A 12,963-nucleotide genomic window follows, 5' to 3' on the forward strand; every position below is an offset into this window, starting at 1 on the left:
AGCAGATGCTGGAATATCCATAAAAGTTCATTCATCAAAGCAAGTAGCACATCAAATATTTAAATTAGAATAATGAAAAAACTAAAAACCACTCACAAAATTAATAAAAATAAACAATGTAAAGCAGAATACACTGATTTTACCAATCCTTGCACCCTTCACACTGCACCATTAAGTCATCCGGGTTATAAGGCATCTCACATTTGCAGTATCTACAAAAACACAACCAAATCAACACATTTTATTTTATTAAAGAAAAAGATGTATCATCAAATCAAATGCTAAAAAAATTCAATTAGAAAAACAAAATAAACTCACACGGCGACACGGTCGGGGGTGAAAGCCCCGGTAGCAGCTTTGTACTCAAACCTACAATAGTAATCTTCAGAACCTACATTCTCAAGCTTAGTATAGTTCTTGAAAGAGTGAACAATACACTTCCCTTCAATAGTGTGAGCACTTTGAACATCATAATGGTCAGATAAAAAAAGCTCCTTTGCTCCATGAAACTGTCTTCTTCCACCAATAGATTCTTCAGGTCTATAATACCATCTCACACGAACCCTCACATTGTTCCTATTATCTTGCTCGATCTTCTCCACACGTGCCACGTATGGTGGTTTACTCGTGTCAGAAGGACGCATCAAAACACAGTCACCAGCTACAACATAAAAAACCCAAAATTAAAAACCAAAACTTTCATTAATCTAAGCAGCACCCACATAGTTTTAAACCTTTATTTTCATAGTTTTCTAAAAAAGGAACGATTATGAAGGTGTTTCTTTAACTGGGTTTGTTCGAGAAGAAAAGGGTATTTTAGGGATTATTATTATTACCTCTAACGATCTTGTTTGTGCCTCTGATGGTGTATGAGTCTAAGTCTTTTTTTCCTGGTCTCGTTTTCGCCATGCGTGAGTGAATTTCTTAGAACACTATTTTAGATAAAGGGTTGAAGCTTTTGAAAATGGTTGATTTTTTTTTTTTTTTGAGCCCTAAGATTTTGGTTTTTTGGGGTTAAGAAGAACAGAGTAACCCTAAGGTTTTATTATTTCATTAACTTCTTTTTTGAGAGAAGAAGAAAGGGTTGAAGAGAATGTGTGAGTGTGACGATTCTTTTGCCTGTGAATTTTATTTATTGTTATGATTTATTATGTGTCATTTAGTTCATTGTTAACTGTATTTGGGCTCATTGTTTAACTGTTGGTAATAATCATTAATGTAATTTGGTGTTTTGCGTTTTGATTACCTAACTATATATTGGCACATTGTCATTCATATTTTGATCTACAGACTTTGACTTGACCAATTTTATGTTTATTCATTTTTTTGTCTTGTAGCAAAGTGTTTCCATTTCCACACACTAACAAGTTTAGAAACTTAAGTCATTCTATTTTATTAGTCAAAATACAAGTTGTGCAAAATTTATCATTAGTTCTATGCATTCGTGCACTTAACAAAATTTTAATTTTTTGGTATGTTTCGTGTTGAAATTTAAGGTAGGTCGATTTGCGTTTTAGTTATTTGTATATATTGTTTGTCACTCATACCAATTAAATAGTTTGATGAAATATTTGAATTACAGGGACGTGAATGATTCGTTGTCTACAACGTAATTGTGTGAAGTCCACAATTTCTTATCATTTAGAAGAATGATAAGTTGTAACAAGATTTTCGTAGAAAATAAGTCAGACCATTACATAACTCTATAGTTTAGTTTATATTAGACTTAAGTCAATACTTTTTTAAAAGTATATTTAGTTAAAAATATCAAACTACATGTCAATAATAAAATCTTTTAAGTTTACTACACCGACATAATTAATTAAATATAAATACAATTTTTTATTTATTATTATTATTATTATATTAATTAAGTATTGTACTTTGTATTAAATCATGAATTCGCTAATATTTTTTGAAATTTAATTTTTGTTATATTTATAGACATTATTATTGTTCTATAGTGAACTTCGACCAAATGATGCTTTTTAGGATATTCACATATGCATAATTCTATGCAGGCGTATCAAACCAAACACAACCATAAGAGATACATGTCCTTGTTAAACAGTGATATCTAAATCCCTGAGTACATGTTGTAATGGCATAATTGCCTCAACAGTTATCCCTCTCATGGGGTTATACTATGGGGTTATACTATAATAGTGTCATTCTACTTATAAGTAACGTGCACATTCAAATCTACCTCCCACTTCCTCCAAATCTCATTCATTTAGATGTCAAAGTGCTTGCAAGAATACTCTACCAAAGATCGATTTGTCGTGCTCCACTGTTAGTTGTTAACGTTAAGCTTTTTTAACTAATTTTAAATATCCGCTATGTATTATTAAAATAGAATTGAAATACGATGTCATATAGTATTATATTATATAAAATATCATATGTATCAAAGTAGAAATTTAAGCTCATAGAGGTATTAAATTATTGATCTATTTATAAAAGTCTATACAACTCACCATTTTATTGGAATATATTTTTGCAAAAAAATAGTAAAGAAAGCTATTAAAGAGGCTTTCAAGCCTAGTTAGGCTTTGAAAAATGTCAATCCTTAAAAATAAACTTATGACAAATAATAAATCATATTTAGATCTTGTGAAGTCTAATATAACATAACATATTCTCACCCCAATTTCCACGTAAAACAACATCTTTACCTCAACTTCAATTGTAAGTGAGAATTGTATGCATCTATTAGATTCAAATATAGGTAAATATAGACTACTCTATTCACATTTAATATCATTGTTTCAAAAAAATCGTTACATTAATTAACTAATTAATATTGTGATGATATGATTAATTTTTTTAACTGTAAATAACCTCACTCGTTGCTAAAGTGAAGATCACTCCAAATAAATTGAGCAAACAATATAAGGACACTTCCCATCCAAATTAGAGTCAGATCTGATGGTTAAGTCTTCTACAACATAATCATTATTAACACAAATAATGCAAATATTAAAGTAGCATCAACCCAAAATCAACCTATAAATTCCAAACCTATCAATTTTTTGGGTACAAACCTATAGATAGACGAGAACAATACAACATATGGAATTCTTGGAAGTGATTCACATTTCATATTGGTGATTATAGTCATGACCTAAACACGAAAAAAGGAGTTGAATTGTGTTTGTCAAAGTTGACAACTTTTTGATAATTTATAAATAAATAAAAATACTAGTTTGGTTTTGGTGACTTACTTGGAGTAGAAGCAATCAGATTCAGAGATAGCAAACAATGAATGCATAAATAATTTGACACGTAGATTTATCCTGGTTCACCACTAACTTGGCTACATCCAGTCCCCTCATTTAGAATGCTTTAACCCACTAATTCAAATACCTTGAATTACAAAGCACCTCCAAGTCAGTCTTCCCAAACAACCTGACAACTCCACACTTTTGAGGAACTAACCACCTTGACTCTACAAGCCAAGTCTTCTCATAACAACCTGACAACCCAGATTGAAGAAGGAACTAAACCACTACCGAGTTGAATACAAAAGATTGGAACTTGAGTAGTTGCTTCTAACAAAACTGGTAATAATAATAATAACTCTCACACTCTACGAAAAGAACACTCAGAAAATATTTCTAACCTGAACAACTATTTCTCTTTTTGAACTCTAAGAAAAATTGAGAACTTTGAGCTTTAGTTATTCTTTTCGATACTTTTCTCTTTCAGCCTCTAGTGTCTATTTATAGTGCAAATTTGAACTTCAATTTAGTCCTTATTTAATCTTGAATTGTATTTTGTTCAGATTGAGTTTGTAAATTCTTCATATTGATTATGTTTCTATTTTGTGTAGATTAAGTTTGTAAGTTCTTCAGATTGATTATGTTCCTATTTTGTGTAGATTGATGATGACTCTTCATCATATGCATATTTTTTATTGATTTTAGTCTTACTTATCTTTAACCATTAGTTAATTTAAGATGTTATTTGATATATTTTGTTGATTTTAGCTCTTTGATTTAATGAAATGTTTATGTTATTATTTCTTTGATTAAGTAGAGATTTTTCGGAGTTTTGCGTTGTTACTTTGTTTTAGTGCAGTGTTGAATTTTGGTGAGAAATCAACATGACCTATGCGAAGTATTTCAGCCATATATGGAGTTGTAGATGTCCAATTGGAGTCAAACCAAGTGAAAATGAAAGCTAAGATTCATAGCTACAACTTTCATGAAGACCCCGAAGCCAAATTCGGACTCAAAAAAGGAGAAATATATAGAAAACGTCAATCATAAGAAGTTGTGCGCCTGAAGCGCAACAGTTGCGCCTGTGGAGCATTTCCAGACCAGTGACATTGTCCAGACGTGTCCGGAGAGCAAATCCTACGCCTAGAGTGCGCGACGCGCATCAACATTCATTAAAATTCATTTTTTTTCTCACTTTCTATGCATATTTTTGACTATTGGGAAGTTGGGAGACTTGTGCCCTAGCATAAAAACTCAAAGACGACCTATCTAACACCATTGGAGCAGTTTTATCAAAAATCATTCATGAATCTTTCTTGTAATTCTTCTCTAATATCTATCTTTTCTATCTCTGTCATGAGTAACTAAACCCTATTTGTTAGGGATGCGTGTAACAAGATGAAACCCTTATTTTTATGATTTGATTTCTAGTTATATGAATGAGTTTATTAAATTATTTTTCTCATCTCTGTGCTTAATGCTTGATCAACATTATAATGTCTTATGATTTGTATTTTGAAACGAAAGTGGACTTTACGAATGCTTGAGATGAGAAATTCATGATCTTTTAGTCTAGCGATAGATATAGGTCATGAAACCAATTAAATTAGTTGCAAAGACAATAATTTAACCAGAGAATTCCTGACAGTAAATCTTAATTCTAATCTTAAATCCACTAAGAAATTAGGGGTTACTATGGAATTAAAGATTCTGTCACTAAGACATTATGGCAAGAATTATAAAGAGAATTCGGTAATAATTCAATAAATGAATTCAATAACTAGGATCAAATTAGACACAAAGGTTGGATTCGAAGTGAAACTCATCCCTGGCATTTTTTTCATTATAAATGATCAATTTTATTATAGTTGTTAATTTTAAATATTATTTCAATCAATTTGGGAATTTTGTGTTCAATTTTAGTAATTAAATATAATTCAATAGTAAAACGCAATTCTGGAGTTCGACACTCGTACTACCGTTTTATTATTACTTGCAACGATTCAGTACACTTGCTGAAACAATACCAATTGACTTTGTAAATTCTTTAAATAAAATCTTCTTCAAATGTTCATCAAATGTTGATCAAATATTCTTCAAATCTTGACCATATCTTCTTTTCAACTTGGTCAAAGATTTTCTTCAATTATAAATTTGAATCAAATCTTATTTTAGATTTTCTTCAAAAACATGAATCTTATTTCATACTATTTGAAGTTAAATATATTGTTTTCATAAAATACTTTTGTTAAAATCAAAACTCTAAATATAAAATCAATTTGGTTCCAACACCCGTGACTAATATAAAAGGCCTCTAGAAGGAATTAAACTTGATTAGGCGAGAACAATACAACATATAGGATTCTTGGAAGTGATTTACATTTCATATTAGTGACGATAGGCTTGGCCTAAACATGGTGGAGCAAGAGATAAAAACTTGTAATCAATCGTGATATTGACCTTAAATAGTGTTCATGAGAGAGGTCGCAATAGTTGTTGTCAGAGACACACATAAGAAAGGCATAAACAAGGTGTGGAATGAGGGGAAAACACAGGAAAAGCCTCAACAAGGGGAGGAGAAAGCCTCTACGTGGAGGGGCTAAACCTTATGGTAGGGAGACATGAAAATATATGCATGTTTTTATTACATGAAACTAAAAAAATAAATGTACTTAACTATTCTCATAAATAAGTGTAAAAGTATGTATTCTCTTAAATGTAATTAATTATTCCCTTATATCTCTTGAAGGATAACTTTGCTGCCTATTGTATCCTATCCGATTCGAGCGATAATACTTGATTAAAGAACGAAACAAATGAAGATCAAATAAAGAATGATGCTCTAGTTAATATGTAGGCAATTTTATTGGTGAAAATTATATCATGCACCTCACACCTAAACTTGTCACTCCTACGTTTAAACTTGTCACCCCCTCAAAATACATGAAAATACAATTTTACCCTTTTAACCATTCATAATCAGTTTCAAAATTGATAGTTTCAGAAGTTTTAAATTTTTCGAAATTTTCTGAAATATTAAATTTTCGAAATAGGGATTACATTTCGAAAATTTGAAAAGTTTCTAAATCTTGAAATTTTCGAAATAAGGATTATATTTCGAAAATTTGTAAAGTTTCTAAATATAGAAAGTTTCGAAGTTTTCCTATTTCGAAAGTTTTGAATTATTTGAAAGTTTCAAAAATTCTGGAATTTTCTATTTCGAAAGTTTCAAAAATTCTGAAAATTGTCATTTCGAAACTTTGAAAACTTTCGAATATTTTAAAAAGATGTGAAAAAATGAGAAGTTAAACAAGTTGAAAGTTTTATAAAGTGCAAAATTAAAATTTCTCTCCAGATAATTAGTTAGTGAAAATACAGAAGAAGAAATCCAAATTATAATGTTGGGCATTGAATTTGGGTAAAGCAAGTTTGATTGAAAAATGAAGAATAGTTATGGTTATTAATTTATTTATTTTTCTCTTACTCTTCCATAATTAGATTGAAAATATTTTCATTTTTGCGCTCGTTATATCACTCAAGAATAAACATGGCAACGGAGCAGGTCGGAGGTGCATTTTACTCCCTCCACCTCTACATTCGACTAATTGGAAAAAATTTGTACCCGCACTTGTTTCATAGCGAGTGTGAAATTTAGATCTCATCCATACCACCAATAGAGTTCGGGTTTCCCCGCGCACACTCGCACCCATTTATACATATAAAATTATAAATTTAAAAATCATATATAATATAATTAATATAATAAAATAATAATTATTAAATAATAATAAAATAAAAAAATATTTTCTATAGAGATAAGATTATAATTTTTAATATTTAAAAAATATTAAGTATATTTAATATGTATATGTAAAGAAAATTCAAAAATTACTATAATATTACTTGCGGGTGTAGATCATCACCTCCAAAATTATATTTCGGGGAAAATCCACACCCGTACCGAATCAAAATGAGTTTTCCCCGCTCAGATCAAATGGATTTGTGTGGGTATCCGCGGCTGCGGATTATATTGCCATTCCTTCAAGAATAATGAAACTCATAGACGTAAGACTCTACCTCGTTGTTTTACAACTTTTTCTAAAAGTAATTTTTTATAGTATTTTATCTTTTTATTATAATTTTTTAAAAAAATGAAAATAACTTTTAAATAAAAAATTGTTTCAAATAATTTATCATAAAACATTATTATAAGTATTTCTTTTATTTACTATGACTTTTTTTAGATAATGAAATTTCAAAAATGATTAAAACGAAAAGTTATTTTGAGTTTACAAAAAAAAAAACGAAAATCTGTTTTGAATAGTTCTTCGTAATCATTTTTGAGAGATACATGTTTTTAAAAATGTGATTTTTATTCTGTTAAAATCTCTAATAATTAATATCTAAGTTATTGAATGTCAAAATTACTTTTTTAATCAATAATAAATGAATTTGAAATAACTTATACTATTTTTAACTAAGTTTTCGTAAACATCATTTTCAAAAATAGAAAAATAAATTTTTAGTCCTTATAAATATATAATTTTTTTAGTCTCTCTAAATTTTTTCTTCAAGTAATGGTCCTTCAAATATTTTATGTCAACAATTGCTTTTAAATCAAATCATATGGATATTCTAAATTTTTTAGGACTTAAAAGTTCATATTTAATTTGTTAAAAATCTAAAATTTTATAAGAGATGTCGTTATAATATTATAAAGTTGTATGTAAAATGTAAAAAAAAAATGAATTATATGATACACATGAGCTGACTTAAAATCATATATCAAAGTTGTTAATAGAAAATATTAAAGGACCATTATTTGAATAAAATTTTGAAATGACTTAAAAATATCAACTCTCGTCGCAACTCAGTTGACAAATACAATTTTCAGCAACCCGAGGTATTTTTAATAAAATTGTCCGGTATTAAATTTTTCATAACGTAAATAAATAAAACTATTGCTCGACGAATAATTTAATCGGAGATCCAAAAATATTTTTGGCATTAAATTCACAAAATACTAAAATACAATAATTTGGCTAAAAAGCCTCAAAGTTCAACACTAAAATACCCTAAAATTGGATAATTTATGATTTAAAAACTATGGGTCTTACAGTATGTAACACCTCAAGTCGACGTTTGTTTGATTTCTGATAGACATGAATCCATTAAGAGTGCTTATAATAATCCAAATAATGGTTGGCATAATCCTCCGTCAACATATGTGTACTGCATTTGACACATTGCACATAATTTCATGAGAGAGTTCAAGGACAAGGAACTTCAAAGAAAACTTGTTTGTATGGGTAATGATCTAATTCTTCTTAGTATATTTTCCACTTATCACTTTATTATATTTGATAATTTTTACATCATTTCTAACAAGATATGCATTAAATGAGCCATCATTCAAGTATTACTGCAATGAAATCAAGATGGCAAATCCAGAGGCTTTAAGATGGATCGATAATATCCCCCCAGAACAATGGACTATGGCTTATTCTCAAGGTCGACGATGGGGACACATGACAACAAACGTTTCCGAGTCCATCAACGCAGTGCTCAAGGGTACACGCAATCTCCCACTCACTGCTTTGGTACAATCAACATACTATAGATTAAGAGTTTTATATGCAGAAAGGGGACAACAACATCAAGTATCATTAGCTTCTGGTCGAGTATACACGGGCGATTGCATGGACAAGATTAAATGTGAAGTTGGTACATCTAAAGCAGTGATTGGGAGATTGCATGTACCCTTGAGCACTTCGTTGATGGACCCGGAAACGTTTGTTGTCATGTGTCCCCATCGTCGACCTTGAGAATAAGCCATAATCCATTGTTCTGGGGGATATTATCGATCCATCTTAAAGCCTCTGTATTTTCCATCTTGATTTCATTGCGGTAATACTTGAATGATGGCTCATTTAATGCATATCCTGTAAGAAATGATGTAAAAATTATAAAATATGATAAAGTGATAAATGGAAAATATACTAAGAAGAATTAGATCATTACCCATACAAACAAGTTTTCTTTGAAGTCCCTTGTCCTTGAACTCTCTCATGAAATTTTGTGCAATGTGTCGGATGCAGTACACATGTGTTGACGGAGGATCATGCAAACCATTATTTGGATTATTATAAGCACTCTTAATGGATCCGTGTCTATCTGAAGTCAAACAAATGTCGACTTGAGGTGTTACATACCTTAGATTTTTTTTAAAAAAGCTCCAAGCACCCCCTGTCTCACCTTCCACAAACATGAGTGACATATAACTCGATAGATCCGAGTTGTGGCCACTGTTTATGAACATCAAACATGAGTTCAACATCTTTGTCGTCTTCAACATTTAACAACTCATAATGAACTAGGCCTTGTCCAAATGAGATAGGGTGTCGAAAAATTATATTAGACACCTTTTGACTTTCTAACCTCAACTTTGCTTCAATTTTTTTCTTCAAGTAGGTAAGGTTGCATCCAAAATTAACTCGAATAGCTTTTTTTCGTCGCTTTTGAAATATTTACCAATATCTTGTCTTTCACATATTTCACCATTGTAATAAATAAGAAAAACTATATTTTTTGGTGCCATTGATATGAAAATTAGATATTGAGATTGAGATGAAATGCAATGGAAATAATATATGATATTTATAGACAACCAATTGTAATACATGCAATTATAGAAGACCAATTGTGATATATGCAATGCTGTAAAATAATGCCAACACTTGTGGAATCCGATTGTGATAATTCAAGTTCTTTGCACTGCCATTGCTTTAGCCTAGACATGCATGCATGCGTTGCCTTACAAGTCGCCTTTCCAAAAGGCAACTTCGTGACATCCCCTTTGATAAGTCGCCATCTCAAATGGCGAGCACGTGACACACCTGCAACAAGTCGCCATTCACAAAGGCGACCTTGGAAAAAGCTTTGAGAAATCGCCGTTTGGAAAGGCGATTTGGATGGAATCTGAATTTATTCTCACGTTGGGAACTTGCTTGTGTTCAGCCTAGTCTTCTCCGTCTAATCTGATCCATGCCATTGTGTATTTTCAAAGTGCTTGTTGTGTATTGTCAAATCTAATCCTTGCATGCATAATATTTTATTGGCTAAATTACATTTGTGGTCCCTTAACTTAATTTCAGGTAACGTTTTAGTCATTTATCTTTTTTTTTTCTCGACTTGGTCCTTTATTTTAATTTTAAGTGACAATTTGATACTTTATGTTTTAAAATTTCAACATTGATATCCTTTTTTATACAAAAATTCAAAAAAAATTCAATCAAAACTCATAAAACTAATTATATTCTTCAATATAATACAAATTTCATCAAATTTGTAACGCAAATCTTCAAATAAACTCATATTTTCATACTTTATTTGATATTGTTAGGAATAAAGGACTAAATCGGGAAAAAAAGATAAAAGACTAAAACGTTACCTGAAATTAAGTTAAGGGACCACGGATATAATTTAGCCTATTTTATTGGTCATTCAAAGTATTGTTTTGTTTATAAATAGGCTAAGTCTATGATCATATTTCTTCACTCTTCTACTCTTAACAACTTCAATTTTCTTTATATTTTCACTCTTTCACTATTAATATTTCTTCCTTGGTCTTTATATTTCATCTAAATGGCATTGTTATGGAATGATGATAATCACAGATCATCGCTACACCACATTCAAAATTTTGTAAGTAATACAATACTTTATGTTATATATTTTATACTCAGTTTTATTCTAAAATATAGTTTTATTATAATATCTTCTAAAATATTTTTTTAATATATTTTATACTAAGTTTCATTCTAAAATATTTTTTATACTATGGTATGATTCATCTCATTCTAATATCTTCAAATATATTTTTATTCTTTGCTTATTACAGGACTCATCTCAAAATTTAAGATCACTTAGCCATAAACACATTGCACCAAATTCTTTAATAATTCCATTGTTGAATAAAGCCGAGTTTGGTAACGTATCACAAATAGAAAGTTATAAAATAGACAATTCACTTATTACTGCTTTAGTTGAAAGATGGAGACCTGAAACTCACACGTTTCATCTTCCAACGGGTGAATGTACCATAACATTAGAAGATGTTGCGTTGCTACTTGGCTTACGTGTTGGGGGTAAAGTTGTAACTGGATCAACTATGGTATCATGGATAGATGATTTTTTAGATTTGTTAGGAGTCATGCCACCTGAATCTCAAAGAAAAGGGAATTTAATAAAATTAAAATGGCTAAGAGAAACATTTTCAATGTTAACTTCAGAATCATCTAATGAAGAAATAATTATACATTGTAGAGCATGCATTTTAGAATTGATTGGCGGCATATTAATGTCTGACAAATCTCACAACAGAGTACATATTATGTGGTTGCACTTGTTGAGAGATTTGCGAGAGACAAGACAATATAGTTAGGGTTCAACATGCTTGGCAACACTTTATAGAGAATTGTGTCGTGCATCGGAACCTGTGTTATGTCGATCGGGGGATGTTCACATCTACTTCAAACGTGAGCATGGTACCATATGCCGTTTCTTGCACCAATAAGTAATCTTGAGCCTCATTTTCCATTCTCAAAAAGGTAAATATAAAAAAAATTAAATATTATATTTATAAATATATTAATTTATTTACTAACACTCAAATTTATTTTTGTAGATATAGTGGAAATGGTATGAAATTTAGCGATACACCTCGTTATCATACCGTTGGATATCGATCAAAAATTGATCACATGACCGTTAACGATGTAATATATTAAAACATTATATTATTTTTATTATTTTATTTTTCTTTTGCATATATTACTAACAAACTTGTTATATATCAGTTTATTTGGAGGTCATATCTAGGTCTAACATACGATCATCCAGAAGACAATTGGCTATGGAATGCATCTACATATTTAATTTGTCTCTACATAATAGAAATGCATCAAACTGATAGAGTGAAACTACAATTTGGACTACCTCAAGAAATTTCACATCCTCCAAAGAACATGAGAAAGTATCATAAGGTAGATTTGCATAAACAAGTTGACTATAGTTGGGCATTATTCTACGAAAATGAGAACAAAGAGTGGAATGAACGAGAGAATCATATTCTTCATGGTCAACCTCTAAATATTGAATTCAAACCAAGTTATGAATACATGGTTTGGTTTTGTAAAAATTCTAAACGATTTATTTCTGTAGAAAACCAATTGGTTGATCCTCGTGTCAATCCACCCCAACCTCCACCACAATCTAGCCAACATTTTTTTCACCCTCAACCTCCACCGCAATCTAGCCAACTTTTTTTTCACCCTCAACCTCCACCGCAATCTAGTCAACATTTTGTTCACCCCCAACCTCCACCACAATCTAGCCAATATTTTTTCCAAGAATCAATGCCCAACACAACACAACAAAATCAATATTATATACCAACACCTCCTGACACTCAACCGCCTCCTCATACTTTTATCCACACACCACATCCTCATATTTTTACCCACACACCACATCAATCTTACGGGTTCACGCCAGGGGAACAATTTAATTTTGACAACCAACAACCACATCAAGAAGACAATTGTCGACTATCATTTGCATCAAGTGAAGAGGAATTGTTGTATAACACGTTCAACACTCGTCATAATACACCTGAGTCCGCTACCCAATTACTGAATAATATGTGGCAACAAAACTTTCAAATTCCAAGCTTTGGAAATGC

The 12,963-nt window shown here is 30.5% G+C and overlaps 1 protein-coding gene across 1 annotated transcript in view; it reads right to left on the reverse strand.

The window, feature by feature from the left end:
• The window catches only part of LOC101506680 (chromatin remodeling protein EBS-like), a 3,236-nt gene extending 2,084 nt beyond the window's left edge, over window positions 1–1,152 (reverse strand). Inside the window, exons 1-3 of the mRNA XM_004489003.4 lie at window positions 837–1,152; window positions 319–661; window positions 144–212 (exon numbers count right to left, since the gene is read on the reverse strand). Coding sequence (XP_004489060.1) covers window positions 144–212; window positions 319–661; window positions 837–909 — 485 coding nt within the window. The 5' untranslated portion in view covers window positions 910–1,152. The remainder of the gene's footprint in view (window positions 1–143; window positions 213–318; window positions 662–836) is intronic.
• Window positions 1,153–12,963: the final 11,811 nt, after the last annotated feature.

The sequence above is a fragment of the Cicer arietinum genome, chromosome 1, assembly GCF_000331145.2.
Source record: "Cicer arietinum cultivar CDC Frontier isolate Library 1 chromosome 1, Cicar.CDCFrontier_v2.0, whole genome shotgun sequence".
Lineage (NCBI taxonomy): Eukaryota > Viridiplantae > Streptophyta > Magnoliopsida > Fabales > Fabaceae > Cicer > Cicer arietinum.